General features: G+C 35.4%; 1 protein-coding gene across 5 annotated transcripts in view; it reads right to left on the bottom strand.

Annotated features, from left to right (window-relative positions):
- The window catches only part of LOC134661326 (neprilysin-2), a 48,143-nt gene that overhangs the window by 16,783 nt on the left and 13,028 nt on the right, over positions 1 to 18,332 (bottom strand). For all 5 annotated transcript variants that reach the window (XM_063517340.1, XM_063517339.1, XM_063517342.1 and 2 more), the window contains exons 2-3: positions 17,028 to 17,081; positions 1,431 to 1,567 (exon numbers count right to left, since the gene is read on the bottom strand). In XM_063517340.1, coding sequence (XP_063373410.1) covers positions 1,431 to 1,567; positions 17,028 to 17,081 — 191 coding nt within the window. The remainder of the gene's footprint in view (positions 1 to 1,430; positions 1,568 to 17,027; positions 17,082 to 18,332) is intronic.

The following is an 18,332-nucleotide window of genomic DNA, read 5'->3' as shown; positions in this document are numbered from 1 at the left end:
GGTATTTGGTACAACTTAACATTAACACTTCTCAAATTTCATAAGTGTTCATTTAATTCCCATTGATTCGAATTTAATAGATAATTAAAACCTATTGCGTTAAGATAATTAAAACCTATTGCGTTAAAGTCACAAAAGTTTATCTTTCTCCGTGTATATCTTGTCCCGTTATTTCGAATGGCCATAACCCTAAAGACTCACTGATGCCATGCAGTTCTGATTGTAACTTTTAAGTGACTCATATTTACGTCAAAATTTCTCTAATTACGCATTCCACCTGCATCTGTTGCGGCACCTTGTATACGACGATACAATAAAGCGATACAATAATGTTAAAATTAATGTCGTCACACCACAATTTTAGTGAAATATTAAAATCTTTATAGATAGTCAAAATGAAGTATGTATAAATTTACAACATTCTGATCTTTAGATACTGTTCAACATTCGGACCAGGGGGCCGATATTTGAAATTAGACCGCTCGATTTCGTGTATTTCGTTCAGTAAGATCTCCACTACTAGGCATGTAAATTCTACTAATAGAATCAAAAACGAGTGGTTAATACCACTAAATTCACAATTTATATCGCTCGTATTTCAAAAATCAGCATCTCGCCGTTTTTCACCGATTTTCGAGTGACGAAATCGAGCGATCGAAATTCAAAAATCGGCCCCCAGGATGCGCCGGGCCGTTTAGTATTGCATATACATGATGTACGAAACTGCAGGCTACGGCATTCGGAAGGCGGAAAATTAATTGCTTGTCACTATGAAGTGTTGCCTGACGCGCTCGTCGAACTGCATCGGACGTTGTGTGAAAATGTCAATTTTGAGTAGCCATGCTATAGATTAGAGATGCCTCGAATATTCGGCAACTATTCGGTATTCGGCCTATTCGGCCACTTTGCCGAATATTTGGTATTCAGCCGAATGTTGCCTACTATTCGGCCGAATACCGAATATCTGTTGCCCCTACCTAAAAAGGAAAATTATGAAAAAAAATTAGCTATATTTAAAATTTAAAATGTATTATTGGAAAGTTGTTAAATAGGAAGACCCCTTTTTAAGCATTTTTTGATTATGATATATTTTATTTTTATCATGGGTCGATTTGATTGAGTCTAACTACATTCATTAGTTCAGTTTTACAAAAAATACTTATATCTTAGCAAACGTTGTGCTTTGTTCGCGAACAGTTTTTATAATAATTTTGACTGATAATGTTCGCATCTCATGCCGAATATCGGTATTCGGCCGAAAGAGTGGCCGAATATTCGGTATTCGGTATTCGGCCAAAACCACTATTCGGGGCATCTCTACTATAGATAGTTTCATTATCGGTTTGATTGAGGTATAGGTATGCTGAGTTAGTTAATATAGATATTGGAGTGAAAATGGCTATGACCGGGTAGAGGTAGAGGTGTGTTACCGGGCTGGGCAGGCGCGATGCGGAGCAGCAGGCTCAGCACGAAGGCCACGCAGAAGGCGACGGCCAGCGCGCTGGTCACGCCGGCCACCATCAGCAGGCGCTTCTCCATCTTGCTCCGCTGGCCCCAAAATGATGGTCTGTTAACAAACGGCCTGTTAATAAATAAATATGTAAACTACATTACTACTTTTAAAGTATTATTTACAAGTAAGTAGTTATGTAGGTAAGTATGAAACAATGGTGACTTCACGATTTAATGCAATCGGGCAGCTACGAGTAGCCTTCGTTGGAAATTATGGTGTTACCTAATATCACTAATCACTAAAACCTTATAAAACAAAGTCCCCCGCCGCGTCTGTCTGTTTGTGTGTTTGTATATTCGCGATAAACTCAAAAACTACCTACTGAACGGATTTTCATGCGGTTTTCACCTGCTGATAGAGTGATTCTTGAGGAAGGTTTGTGGATAATTTGTTAACCCGTGCGAAACCGGGGCGGGTAGCTAGTTATTAATAAATGCAAACAAACGTACTCAAGTAATTTGAGATAATGAAATTACGGTAGACTGGGCGCCTGACTGATCTCAAAACGCATAACATGATTCGGATCCACTCCACTAGGTACTTCATTCAATTTACTCAGGTGATAAAAACGGGTGTATGTGGCAAACGATTATTTTATTCATATTACTGGAATATGAAGCTCGAAAGCTTTATAAACAGCGTGGGCTTTCTGTAAATGAACGTTATTCTTTGAAGGAGAAAATTGCTTCCAAATTCGCTTTGGTAACCCGATTTTCGTATACCTGCAATTTTCCTTAGTGTTAAACGAAAATAGTCGCTAGGGAGGCTTCATCCATTCTTACGCGGGCCTAAAGAAAACTCTCTTATTACAAATACGCGTGTGGGGAATAGAAAATATACTCGTATTTAAAGGTTCCAAGTTTTGTAAGCCATCATGGCAATCGCGATGAATATGAATATTGAACCGTTACTATTTTATGGATACGTAAATAAACTATGTAAGTAGCTACCGATGTTATGCATGGTTTGGTATGATCGCTCAATTGCCTTTTGCTATTAAATAGTGGCTTAGTCTTATCGAGGGATACTTAGCAATATAATGCTTTTAACGTACTGTGTTAAAAGCATTCTATCATTCATCCGCGCCTTGTCACGTACATTTAGGGTAAAATAAGATTGATCGGCTTACAGAGAATACTACGAATTTTGAAGCGTTTTAAAAGTGAGGCATATAGGGTATCATTCCATTTGAATCTTTATTTTGACAAGTCAGAATTGCATTTGTCTTGGCAAGTTTTGATTCGTGGGAGGAAATACATGTCAAACTTATACTTATTATGTAGACACAGTATGGATTAATAGCATACACTGATAGGGGTGGAGTATAGGGACTACTTTTACTAGTAAGTAGGTGATAATTAAAATTCTCGCTAGGTACTAAATAACCTTATAAACATTGACGACCCACTCTTCCTTATAATTGTGTTCGTCTTAAATGAGGCTTTGTTAACGTATTAATTGTATTCTACATACGTATATCCCTACATTCTACTTATTATGTTGTTTTCATATCTTAGATGACATGTCAATAGTTACTACATACATAGTTGCTGCCCAAGCCAGTGGGGTGCAGTGGGGTGACACTGGACCTTTCGGGCACTTTCTGCTCCATTCCTGAACATGCTCGTTGACGTATTGATTAATTGAGTATTCAAGTTTAACAAATATTCGTGAAATCATTTATTTACAAACAAGATATATACAGTGGTATTACTAAAAGAAATTAAAAACTAGCTTAAATCTAAAATAGGCCCTTGAGGCATTGTACCAAGGATGGTGGCGACATTTCCTCGCTGTATCACAATGCTGATACGTTGAGCGAGGTAGCCGCCAGCTCTTCGGTCACCTGTTACATCAACCAGACGCTTCGCGATTTCTGCGAACTACTTATGCGCGCTGGGACCCCATGGACCTAGAGTTTCAACTCCAAAATGGTACTGTCTACCGAGGCTCTTATATTTGTTACGTTTTAAAATTTCGGCGCTTTCCGCCGCCCCGCCCGCTTTTATATGTATTAGTCCGTTGGAGGTGGGACGGTGCCAGTGTGTCTATATTATACGCAGTTTAACAAATTGTACCTAACTTATTATCGGTTGCAAATATAAACATTTGCATCGATTTATTTGTAATCCTGAACGCCAAATCAGGCGTTGTTATAAGTACAGGTACATGTTACGCGCTAAATAAATGGTTCCAAGCAGTGCAAAGTAAAAACAGCGTCATTCAAAATGTAGGTACCTAAAGTGTCATTCAATAGAACTTGCTAACTATGTAAACAAATTTTACTAGTAAATTGACATTTAGTGTCAATTTTAGTATGGCGGTTTGTTTACATAGTTAGCAAGTTCTATTGAATGACATTTTACTTATATGTATAGTTGTTACGCATTACACTGATGCGTATCTAAACTCACAGGAATTTTATTGGACGAAAGCCAACTCTTTGTCAACATCGTTTCTTTGCCATCGAATCGAATACTTTTCCCTTGTAACTAAATAATCATTTTAAACAAGGGAAAGGATAAGAGAAAACTATATTATTGATTTATCTAATTCAGTCTGTGTTTACCTAATATGTATAAGGTGCGCTTTACGGTAACTTAGTAGGTAAGCGGGGTAATATTGAAAACTGCAAATATTTACTAAACTAAATTATGCTACATGTAAGTAGCGCTTGTATAGTGTTGCAGTTGCGTACCTAAATGTTGCCATTATTTAGTAGATATTAGCGACTTTAAAATGTATATTCATGAGTACGTGACGGCGCGACGATCGGGGGCTGATTTTTGAATTTGGAGCGCTCGATTTCGTGTGGCTCCATAGACTAGGAATCCACTAGACGGAGTTTAGAGCAATTATTTCATGAAACCGATGCTGCCAAAAATACGGGGGTGCGGAGGGACGAGGTGAGCGAATCCCGTGCCGTGATTGGTCCGTTCAAAGACACGGACCAATCACGGCACGGGATTGACTCGAAGATGGAGTAAAACTACCGTATAAGTGGCAGAGGGGGTAGCATTACTATGCTCAGTCTAGAGGATGTCTTGTCTGTGTGTGGCTCCCTTCAATATATCTTTACTACAAGGTATTTAAATTCTACCTACTATCAGAATATAATTGAAAATGAGTGGTCAATACCACTAGATTCCCAATTTCTATAGCTCGTGTTCAAAAAATATCAATTCGTCGTTTTTCACGGATTTTCGAGTGACGAAAACGAGCGCTCGAAATTACAAATCGGCCCCCTGGACACATTTCTGCACCTGGACAGATACTGCAATTAATCGAGAAGATTGGATTGGAGTCTAGGGGGAGGCCTTTGCCCAGCAGTAGGACACTTTATAGGCTCGTTAAAAAAATGGGAGTAGGGTTTGGTAGAGTTAGACCAAGCTTAGCAGCGATTTTAATAGTACATACATACCGTGCAAGTGTCATTTTAAACGCCAAATATCTATGAAATTACGACGTATAAAATAACACGCAAAATAAACTATCAAAATCACTGCCTTAGTCTAGCAACTTAGTCTGGTTCTAACTCTATCAAGTTGTGGGAAACAATATATAAATAACGATATGTAAACAAGCAACAACGGTTGCACTCCGGGAGTGCCGATAGAAGTGAAAACTCACCTCACTATGTTACCGACGCCCGGTAACACGATACATACGTTAAGCGGAGGTATTCTATCTATTTATTATATATTATTATCACTCTCAAATAAGATCACACTTTTTCATTGACATGTTTATTTACATACTGCCATGACAACGTCAAATTATTTGAACATAGGTAAAGAGCCTTGAAAAGGAATCCGCAACATAAATGTCAAATAACATTGAGTTTTTCTTTATTGATTTAAATGCCATTTAAATTAGGAGTGGCCACCTTACGGGGCTTACGGTCACGTGATCACCTTACGCCCCTTACGGTCACGTGATCGCCTTACGCTGTCTTGAGTTTATCATTTTTTCCGTTTTTTCCCCACCTCAAAAAGTGCCCAGCGCCGCTAAAGAAGTTTTAACTTCAAAAAAATTGTGTGTTTTTTTCTAATAATTTGAATATTGATAAGATAGGTACATATATGAGATATTTCATAGAGTTTTTGAAAATATTGTATTTGTAATATAATCACATCCCGAAAGTGCGAATGAATGTAGATTTTTTCATATATTTTGTACAGACGAGACGATTGATGGCTAAGTCGTATTACTTACCTACTCTCAAATTCAATAGGCAGAATTGGTTTTAGAAAAGGCCATGGCAGGATAAGCTAAGTGAATCTGGGCGTTTTTTTTTTGTTGTCCCAAACACTTTTTTTCAAATTTGGGTTTTTTTATGTTATTTCTACTCAGAATCACGAGCTCTTTCTGTCGTAATAGGAGAAAAAAAAGTGTCCTAAGGTTTTTATTTCCATTCCGTCACCATTTTTCATAGACTTTGTATGGTGGTCGCGTAATGGAAAGATCGAAAAATGTATGGAAATTTTGAGACACTTTTTAGGGTTCCGTAGCCAAATGGCAAAAAACGGAACCCTTATAGATTCGTCATGTCTGTCTGTCTGTCCGTCTGTCTGTCCGTCCGTATGTCACAGCCACTTTTCTCCGAAACTATAAGAACTATACTGTTGAAACTTGGTAAGTAGATGTATTCTGTGAACCGCATTAAGATTTTCACACAAAAATAGAAAAAAAACAATAAATTTTTGGGGTTCCCCATACTTCGAACTGAAACTCAAAAATTTTTTTTTCATCAAACCCATACGTGTGGGGTATCTATGGATAGGTCTTCAAAAATGATATTGAGGTTTCTAATATCATTTTTTTCTAAACTGATTAGTTTGCGCGAGAGACACTTCCAAAGTGGTAAAATGTGTGTCCCCCCCCCTGTAACTTCTAAAATAAGAGAATGATAAAACTAAAAAAAATATATGATGTACATTACCATGTAAGCTTCCACCGAAAATTGGTTTGAACGAGATCTAGTAAGTAGTTTTTTTTTATACGTCATAAATCGCCTAAATACGGAACCCTTCATGGGCGAGTCCGACTCGCACTTGGCCGCTTTTTTTCTCCTATTAGGATAGAAAGAGCTCGTGATTCTGAGTAGAAATAACATAAAAAATCCCAAATTAAAAAAAAAAAGTGTTTGGCACAACAAAAAAAAAACGCCCATCTGCCCCCAGCGAGTTTTGGCTTGTAATTTTTTTCGATGATATTGGGTTTGTATTGGTAACAAGTATGCAAAATTTGAGCCCCCAAAAGTTTATAGTTTTAAAATAAAAAATAAAAAACGAAATATGATATTTTTTCAATATTTTTTTTCTAGCCAGCCGATTTTGACGTGCGTCGCGTATAATGTGCATATAGTAAAGACAATTATATAATAATAATAAATAAATAAAATAAATAAATACTATAGGACTTTTTTACACAGATTGACTAAGTCCCACAGTAAGCTCAAGATGGCTTGTGTTGTGGGTACTCAGACAACGATATACATATATAATATACAAATACATAAATACATAGAAAACACCCAAGACTCAGGAACAAATATCTGTGTTAATCGAGGTGTTAATCACACAAATAAATGCCCTTTACCAGGATTCGAACCCAGGACCGCGGCTTAACAGGCAGGGTCACTACCCACTAGGCCAGACCAGTCGTCAATGATATTAATTATAGGATATATATTGCCATACAAAAAAGAAAAAATATATACAATAACTTTTTTTTAAATATTTTTTTTATTACTTTCACGTCAGCGACACCTCCTAATTTTTCACCAAAGCTAGCCTCTTTAATAAGTTACAAAATAAATGCATTTACTTAATTTTATCTGTGGTAGAACAAGGTGTTTTTTTGAATTGAAAATACATCACTATACATTTTCTATACCCGCTCGTCAAAACTACTCGTTTAAAAAATATTTATAGAAACGTGCATGCTTATAATGACGAACACTGGCCACATATAAAATAAAAATATTTTTTTTTAATTAATTGGACAAATTGGATTGCTTTCCTGTAAACCCATTATTAATTAATGATTATATTCGATAAATATTCGAAGTTCATGTGAATAACCGGCACAGAGGGACATTTATTTTAATTTTTATTTTATAAGTGGCCAGTGTTCATGATTATAAGCATGCACGTTTCTACAGGGTGCTTCCTGTAACAGGAGCAATAAATTAAACTGTAGGCTGTACTCCTCAAACTGACCAACATTTGTTCAGCAACATTTGAAAATAACTCATGTTTTGATTTTTATTACACTTTAAAGTTTATTCTAAGACGCAATGTATTGCAAATTTTGTTATGTTTAAAGCGTGACAAGCAACGTCAAACACACTGATGTCAGCGTACATTGAAGGCAATATTTATTTTGTATGAAAAAGAGGAAGTCTAAAGGATTCATAAATTTTAAAAGTTGCTGAACAAATGTTGGTCAGTTTGAGGAGTACAGCCTACAGTTTAATTTATTGCTTCTGTTACAGGAAGCACCCTGTATAAAGATTTTTTTCTCAAACATGCAATGAAATGTCGTCGCTCCGGGCGTTTTATCAGGCTTCGAAGTATCACGTTTAGGGCGGAGCAACTCCAGAGAACTGTAAAGGAATTTCATACGAAATTGAAGGCCTAGGCCGGGAAGTATTTTTTTTAAAATTCTAATGTAAATATGGGGTCTGTGTTCATGAACAGACTAAACAGCCGAATTATATTTTTATTTTTATTTTTGGTGAATGAATGGTTATCGGACCAAAATATCCGTGTTAACGCCTGTTATACACGAACGTACTAATATTAAGAATACGAATCTGTATGATTCAATGTGTTAATGAATAAATTTAAAATTTTGTCTATACGTAAGTCACCAGAGACCATAGACAATATTTAAAATCCTCTGCATTTATTTTATTTATAGAAATTGAGATTCTTATTATCAGATTGTGTATAATGGCCCTAATAAGGTCTATTCGAACACTACACACGCGAAATACGGACGACTTTCGTAAAAAAAAAAACAATTATGGCGGGATTGGAAGGAAAATTAAAAAACTTTTGTTGTGAAGTTGGATTTTTATTATAAAGATTATAAATTTGTTTTTTTGAGTGGTGTATTTTTTATTTCATTGCATGTTTGAGAAAAGCACTATACATGCCTAGCCGTGAAAAGGTCTTGCCGGCTTCGTATCACTATCCGGCCTCCCTACAGTCGGCCGGCTATACCTACTCACCCGGCAAGCCCTTCTTTCCCGGCGTCTGCAGTAATCTACTATTACTATATTCACATTATACGTGACGCACGTCAAAATCGGCTGGCTAGAAAAAAAATATTGAAAAAAGATCATATTTCGTTTTTTATTTTTTATTTTAAAACTGTAAATTTTTGGGGGCTCAAATTTTGCATACTTGTTACCAATACAAAGCCACATCATCGAAAAATTACAAGCCCAAACTCGCTGGGGGCCGATTCACTTAGCTTATCCTGCCATGGCCTTTACGTTCTTATTAACCTAGTTACATTCCTTAATTTTGGACATACTATATTGATATAAATATTATGCACCCACTTACATTCCTTGGTTTTAAACCTATAGGGAGAAAAAATTCGATATACTAGGCGAGAAGTTTTTAGACAAAATCAATATAATTTGTCAATATCAATAGTCAATACCTATGTACAAAACAGCCACCAAGCCTGGTTGTTTGTGAAGAAAAATGAAAACTGCGTGCGACGGTAATCGTCCTTGTTGTTTTTGTTTGTTTCGATTTTAATTTTGTAAGTGTAAACAGTGTAAACAGCAAACCCACGCCAATAGCAGGCATATATCAAGGGATTAAAAAATAAACACTTTTCAAGCCGCTCGCACTTCTGCAATTAAGAGAATTCGTAAACTACAGGTCTTTTACTATAGGTAGGTACTTACTCTGTAGGGATATGATGGTCGTTCTTTCTATCCCACGGTGTTTAAAAGCGACAGTTATTTTATCACGTGGATAAAGCCATCCATAATATTCCCGCTGCTTTGTACTTTCTGTCCGTTTATGGACCAATGTTAATTGTGCTTCTATTGCCAATTTGGACACACAATTAGGAATGAAATGTACCACCGACAGACTGTCTTGTGTGACAATTCTTCAGTTGTAAAATACATAAATGAAAACGATTAGTGAGAAAACAGGGAAAGGATAGGGTTTTCCTAAATAAATCAAACGACACCACTCTACTCGTGCATTTAATATTTGCCTACCCTCTCGCTACTTCCCATGCCACTCGACGAGTTTGTGGCAGTGGTATAACGGTCTAGTCACTCTAGTCTAAGATTTTTTTTTAATTTTACGTAAATAACAGTTTTCTTTATTAAATATAGCTTTAAAGGTCCACGGAGACAAAAGAAGCCAAGACAAATCAATAAGTTAAAATCGCTTGTGCAAAATAGAAGGTAACTTTTGCTGTAACTTACAGAATTCCATTCACGGCACGCTTGACCCTCATTTTATCGAATCAATTTTGGAAATTTTCGTAATTCTCTAGCTAGAGTCTCTAGACAAGTAGACATGTGTCAAGATTAACTTTTTAAGTTGTTTCAGGTTACTCCTTGAGAGAGGAAACTATATACTTACAAGAGGTTGTGGCTGAAAAGAAGAAAGAATGGGTGGAAGGAGTATATCATTTAGTAAAACACTGCTGTTTTCGTTTAATTTACACATTCATAAGTTCTTTGCCTTTGCTTCTAAGAAGGTATTTGAGGAGACTTAATTTTTAATAAAATACCTTCTAGTTTATGTTTTTGGACTTCTTACTATACAGCTGGTGTTATCCTTTGTCAGTTTATATAAGTATATTTGAAGCTACTTAAGAATAGTAGGAAGCGGGTCTACTCTACTAGCGCAACAAGCAAATTATGTCTGACCGCTTCGTGAGGGAATGACTTACGCAAAGGTAATTATCCTCAGCCTAGATCCGAGTAGGGATATATATGAAATAAGAGTAAGTTCCGTAGTTATATAGATAAGAATGAGATATTCAAAGTGTTTAGTTAGAAAAATGACGCAGTTTGCTAACGAAACACGTAATGCAACTCGTATTCATGAAAGTGAAAAGCAGAAGTATGTCGCCTCGATCACGGAGCGTGGTTTTTATGTGCCGCTTGCCTGCTTCTTTCCTTTAGGTAGATAAGTAGGTCCTGATGTATATGCGCAAATATAAGCGTTTGTGACGTGTTAAGGTAAAAGTAAATTTAAAAATCGGCAAGGGCTTCGACATCGGACATAGTATTAGGTATTAAGTATATTACAACATTTTTTTCAGTGAACGACGACATTGCTTTGAACTTGAAAATGAATAGGACAGTCTAAATGCACCTAATGCTATCATTATTGCCGTATTTTTTGCATATCAAATACTAATTATAACAATTTAAGTATTAGTGGATGAAATCACGAAGCTATTGACTAATACTTACCTATACGCTATGAACACTCATGAAGCATTCGGTTCGGTTTTCTATTTCAATATTTTACTTAGGTACCGTAAAATGGGGTGAGTAGGGTTCGCGGGGAGAGTTGGGTTATAAATGTCCCCATTCATGAAGAATGGATGAAAGAGGGGTGAGATGGGATTTTAAGGCTACTGCTACAAAAATAATATATTCCAATTTAAAATGGAGCTATAGTAATACTTATAATAAAAAAAAATCGATTCAACATTCTTCCAAAATCACCTTCTCACTCCAATCACGTGGGACTACGTGAGGTAGGATTTCCTGTTTATCGTCAAACTTATGAAATGGAACTACCCAAAATAAAATAAAAACTAAAATTCAATCGTCCGGAACACATTATATACACCATTCAGTTTGCATATGTAAAAATAAAATGTTATCGAGGTTTGAATGTCAGTTTTGCGCCTACTCACCCCATTTTACGGTACATAATAGTTTTACCACATGAATTATTATATTTTTGAAAGATGATAGGTACAATATTAGGTGCCCCACACTATAATCTACAGGCGAAATATACTCTATTCCCAATGTAGTGACAGTATTTTTAAAATTTTTGAAGCAAAAAATTTAGTATCACATAAATTCTTAGGTCCATCAGATCAGCCAAAAAAAAAAAGAAATATATGTCTTTTTCTCAAATAAATGTTTCATATTTCAATGAACATGACAAAAGTTTTAAACCGAGCCGAACTTTACAAGTTTAGTTACAGGTAATAACTAATAAAAAACTAATGATTAAGTATCGGACCGGAATAACCTTCGATCGTGACCACTGGTTTTGAAGGAAACAATGATATTAAAACGAATTTTCCTGTTATAAGATGTTACCTTAACTTGACCTTACGTATATTAAAGGAACTTGCTGATTTCCTGCCAGATATGACCTACGCTATTTACCTATTATGAGACCCATTCTTCCTTTAAGATAAATAAATTGTTAAACTCATTTTCCTGTAAACCCTTCAAAGATGTTGCTTAGAAAAAAACTGTCACACAGTTGCCTCCTCGACCCAAGTAGATACGCGTATTTTAATTCTACAGTCAAGAAAATGTACCTTTTTATATTTCTACACGTCATAGAATTTATGTTATAATTATATCCTTTTTATTAACAACTGTTGCATTGCATGTCTACTCTTTTACGCAAGTGGTTAAGAGGATAATTAAATATAATTGTTATATTTAAATATGTTTAAACCTTACTAAGTAGGTACTAAAGATTCTTAGCTTTATATACGGGTATGTTCCCATCCGGAAGAAAGCATAATGATTGTGGATTTTTAAGGTATGCTCAGTGTAAGATTCCGTAATTACCATTCTGTAAATTGGCTGCCTTGAACGTGAGCGTATTGTATCACGTACATTACAAGCAAAACTGGGTACCTTCGCAGCACAATTATGTTAAAAAAAATTAAACGAAATGCAGTGATGTGTTGTAAACTCGCGCAAATGCCAGCGGGAGCCGCAACGCAACAAACCCGTCTCGCAGCTCTCGAGGTTTAGATGTTATGCAACCATCTACACCTTCAGCATTTGTCGGCTAAAGGTCTTAATGTCATCTGACCGGTTCGGCAAAGGTTCAATGTCTCGGACGGGTGACGGGTCAGCGAACCTTTTTGACCGTCCGCTTCCACAAAAACATGTAATAACTCTGCAGTAACATAAATATCAACCGTATGGGTACCCGTAACAACAAGAACCAGTAATTGATAGCTTTATCAGATTTCAATAGGATTTGTTATATTTATATACCTGACTACTTATGTCCACACATCCATCTCCTTAATTTTGGTAGGTAGATAAATCGTTTATTTACCTGTTGCAACAACATCAAAATTAACACAGGCCATTAAATTATAAAAGTCAACAAATCAATAAGTACCAAATATAATGAAAACAAAACTAAATCAAAAGAAAATTAAATTTTATGAAAATATACGAAATTAATAAATTAGGCAGCATCAAAATTAGTGGATGAGCTGAGCTCGTCAGAGCCTCAAAAGTATGTGGATGGGAAACTTTAGAGTGACCAGACACTTTTGGCGCGTTGTTTTATCCGATACTGTTGATAAATACTGACTGTATAAAAATCGGAATAAACTACTTTCCTCTGGTTTGAAACTAGGTAAACGAGCCAGACAGTTATTAAAGCATTAGTTAACGAGATACTTAAAGGAAGGAAGCGATCGCGGTCAGGCCGCACAAAGGATCATGTCGGTGGGCGAGAAGAGAGGCGGCGGTAACGGTGAGCCCAGGCGCAGCGCAGGACCGGCTCAAAGAAGGACTAACCTAACAGTATGGGACCAACCGTTATCTGTGATTGCAGTTACGTGTCAGGCTTATGAGGTCGGCGACCCCATCGATTATCCTCAGTACATCTATTGGAAACATCACTTATGACATGCTAATGTATTCTAACGTTACCAGATTTTTATATGAATAAATCAGGATTGTATCTGTATTATATGCAAATTTAATGCAAAGCAAGGGGCAGGTTTGCCGAAACCAAATATGAAGTAGGTATTTGCCCCGAATATTAAATGTGTGTATGTAGCAACCCATTAGCATCGATTACAATTCATCGAAAATTTATAACAGACGTCTCATTTGTTAATATGTATTTGTCATTTCAGTTAGTATATAGTCAACAGCAAAATTAGCTCCTTTAGCGGGATAGGTTTAAACTGTACCTATAAGAAAGGCTCCACGAAGCGCAATGTTTTATATGACATCTATATTGACAAAAAAATAGTTTTCAATACCGAATACGTAGGTACTAGCTGTTGGCGCCTCGCGAGCATCCCGAAAATGTGGCGTAGAGGGCTATTATAACAATTATGAAATAATAGTTCCTCGAGTTAAGAATTTTTTATTGTAAATATTGTTCCTCCTTAAATGTGAATTGTTTCCGAGATAACCTACCTATACGACGTCTAGACTTGAGTAACTATTTACATAATAGATATGGAATAGACATAACTTAGTATAACTTAGTAATTCCTAAAGTACCTGCCTAATACTTAGTAACGCGACGTAGTCTTTTGTTTTGAACAACCAAATCAAGACTACAAGTAAACTAGCACGTCCGGACATTTTCAGCACGTTAACTATGACGCCACATGTTTATTTATCTTATAAGGTATATCAACATGCTAACTTGGCAGCAAGTAGAGATCCAAGCAGCGTGAATGCTGAATATTTACAGTGGTCGAAGGTCGCGATGATAGTTATCGAGCTGCTTGGCTGATTCGCTCTTTAAACTACGGCCCTTTGTTCTGCGGCCACAAGCGTGCATACATTATAGTAATATCATGAGATAACCTTTTATTGCTTATACCTACTTGAGAATTCAATTGTTTATGGTACATAAAAGTACCGATATTTCATTATTATTTTTTAATTAATATATCTTATACTTTTTTCTACTCCAGCACTTAAATGTGTCAATTAAATGACTGACAGTGATATCTAAAGCAATGTCATTTGAATGCTTTGTCTATAGGCTCATAAGATGACTGCTAGCAGTCATCTTATGAGTATAATACAACTGCTTTATTTTTTTTAAAGATACAAGTTCCGATCATCTTGATTGAAAGAGGTATGTTTTCATTTACAATAATAACTCTTTTTTTTTTAAATAATAACTCAATTTTTTTTAAATAATAACTCTTTTTTTTTAATAATAACTCTTTTTTTTTAATAATAACTTTTTTTTTTTTTTTTTTTTTTTTTTTTTTTTTTTTGCTGCAGCTGTCATAGAAAAAGTAATGTATGCAACAGCTCATAATTGGTTCTTAAAATTCAAGGGTCTTTTTTTACAAAACTCGACTACGTCTCGTTTTGTAACTTCGACCCTTGAATTTTAAGAACCCTTATTATATCACTGTTGCATAAACTACTATTAAACGAGCAATTCTTGTTTGTTTATTTATTTATTTATTTATACGTATGTATATATATTTCGGGGAACTCGGAAACGGCTCTAACGATTTTGATGAAATTTGCTATATGGGGATTTTGGGGGACGAAAAATCGATCTAGCTAGGTCTTATCTCTGGAAAAACGCGCATTTTTGAGTTTTTGTATGTTTTCCGAGCAAAGCTCGGTCGCCCAGATATTTTAATATAAGTGAAACTTAAGAATATGAAAATTCTCAATATCTTGTAGGTCAAACAAATGACCTTGAGGTGATGGTAAATCAAAATGATTGATGATGATGATGATTTTGCGAGGTTACCCTAAGAAGGCTATTTATTACCTACTCGTAAAAATGTGACTATTCAATTTTTTTTACTATTATGTTACTATTATTTGTAGTTCGCAAATGTAGGTATATCAAAATCTATTACAAATTAAGTAATTGAAAATGTAGAATAATAATAATAATTTATTAAGTACAGTCAGTATCAAAAGTAGCGGATCAGCTTAATAAAAAGGGATATGTTCCTATACTCGAATGTAGAACAATTTGACTGTACCAGATACTTTTGAAAGCGAACTGTACTTACAGATTTATCTCTAATTGAAAAAGTATTACAGAGTGGCTGATACTTTTGGTGCGTTGTTTCATTCGTTACTATTGATGCTGACTGTACTATAAGATTATATCGATAACTTTAAAATAAACTATTCTGTTGATTTCTACGCATATACTCGTACATATGTAAGTATATTTATAATTTTATACGCTCAACACAAGTATTAACATAAATTCATACTTATTCACTTGTTATAAATGTCTGTTTCTATTAGGCATATCTCTTTTTAGGGTTCTGTACCCAAAGGGTAAAAAACGGGACCCTATTACTAAGACTTCGCTGTCCGTCCGTCCGTCCATCTGTCACCAGGCTGTATCTCATGAACCGCGATAGCTAGACAGTTGAAATTTTCACAAATGATGTATCTCTGTTGTCGCTATATATAACAACAAATACTAAAAATAAAATAAAATAAATAATTAAGGGGCTCCCATACAACAAACACGATTTTTTTGCTCTATGTTTTGTTGATGGTGCGGAACCCTCCGTGCGCGAGTCCGACTCGCACTTGGCCGGTTTTTTTCTTTTATTTACTCGTAAATATACCGTTGAGTGATGAGTATTTTGTGTCGCGCACGAATTTGTATTATTAAGTACATATATACCTATTTAAGGTATAATAAGTATATAGGTAGTAACAACTAAAGTAACAGTTAAGGATGACTCACGTTATACCAGGCCGGGTTCGGTCCGGAGCTTCTGGAGCTTCGTTTTCTATGCAAAGCATACCGTGATCACTGTGATGTGTTAAAGTAAAGTAAGCGCCGGAAGCTCCGGCCCGGACCCGGCCCGGTCAAACGTGAGTCATCCTTTATCGGTTCTATTCGGCTTTAAGACGAAAATGGACGGCCACGCGAAACGGCCTTTCGATACAAACGTACTAAACGTAGTCGCCATTTTCCTCTCTACGAGACTAACGTCTGTATAGAGAAGCGGTCGTCCATTATACTCTTAGGTTGTGCAAAATGTACATTTAAAGGGTTGATGTCCCAAATATTTTTCATTTTAAATTAAAGGAGAATACACGCGTATGTTTACACGGAATTTCAAACAATATGCGTTAATAGGTACAGCTTTAATTGTATCTAAGTTAGTAATCGTATTGCAAAATGCATTGGTACATTACGGTTGACTGGCAAAAAATAATACTTTAAGGTATTCATTTCATTTCTACGTATATAAGTAGGTACATTAGTGCAAAGAAGTTAAATAAAATCTTTCTACTTCTCTTATGGTTTGTCTATACGGCTACCACCAGGGGCCCATTTCTCGAACGGTATTAGACTAATATTATTAGTCCACGAACTGTCAAATCGTATGGGTTGCCATGACAACACACTAATAATATTAGTCTAATACCGTCCGAGAAATGGGCCCCAGAAGTGAGACAAGACTGGTTGATTCGAGTGTCCTTGTAAAATACTATTCTAATTAATAATACATACAGTTTATTTTAACTTACTTGACGTTGTTTCTCATGTTGTTGAAATTTGTAGCTATGTATTCTCCGTCCGCACTGCAACAAAAAAACTCTGTATAGCACAATATAAGAAGAGCACTAGTACAACATTTACTACATGAATTAACTTCTTGGTTATAATAAAATGTATTGGCTGCATAATTTGCTAAAACAAATAACTTTTTGTCAAAATACAATGTTCTATACTTATGCGGATATCTTATACACATCTTAGATTATTTTTGAGGTTTTGATTTTGATATTTGTTCAGTGGTAAACATATTTTGATGGAAATAAATGTTTTTATAGGATTTTTTTTATGTGTGTATATGTATACGAGCTTTTCAATTGTCGACTTCACCTTTCCACGTACAGTTTTGCCCATAAGATAAATATGTCGGGTAGATGTGTCTTGAGACGATTTCAACAGTCACAGATACACAAAGGAATTACGTTGTTTTGTTACATAGTCCTGTGACGTGAATGGCTTGAAATATCCATCATCAAATCCGAAAAATATATGAGAGAGACGAGAGACATCACTGGTAGAAAGTATTATCCAAATGTTTTAATAGGAATTTGTTAAAAAATATATGAATAGACGAACTCTTTTATTAATGGAAAGTATTTCTAGGGCGTAGTCTGTTCAATAATTGCTACTATGAGTAGTTGTAAGTGTAACTGTTCTTACAAGTCTTACAAGTAGGTACTCAAATAGTATGATAGTTGAATATGACTAACAGTTATCCTATAGCTTAAAATATCCTAAGGAATAATTAACCATCAGATAAATTATAACTGTCTTTCTTTAACTTATTTAGTACAAGATCAGTTCACGGCGTAAAAACGGCTAAGTATAACATAATATGTATATTGCCTAAGATGCCTACAAGTTAGGTTTGCAGTTCAATCTTGAATATTCAATCATATTTAACTGACAAAGAACTTCAACTAAGGAAATTGCAGCCTAGATTGAAATCCGCTACATCGGATATCGTTCAAGGAACCTTTCTGTTGGTCTTTGAGACAATTGGGCCTTTAGGTCACTGCGATTGACGAATATAATGCAATATCCACGTATTTTAGGTAATACCTTCAATTGGAAACAATAGGTAGAATTGGGGTGCATTAGTAACGCATGACGGGTCTATACCGTAGTACAAAACTTTGCCCTTTAACATAACTTTGCTCACCGCGTCACAGTTCAGTAAATAATAATAAATAAATAAATAAAATAAAATTCATTTATTTCGAGTAACGAGGACTCATAATCACAATAATATACAATTAAATTAAAATTACATTAAA

Source organism: Cydia amplana, chromosome Z (assembly GCF_948474715.1).
Source record: "Cydia amplana chromosome Z, ilCydAmpl1.1, whole genome shotgun sequence".
In the NCBI taxonomy this organism is placed as follows: domain Eukaryota; kingdom Metazoa; phylum Arthropoda; class Insecta; order Lepidoptera; family Tortricidae; genus Cydia; species Cydia amplana.
This window is presented reverse-complemented; position numbering and strand designations above follow the sequence as displayed.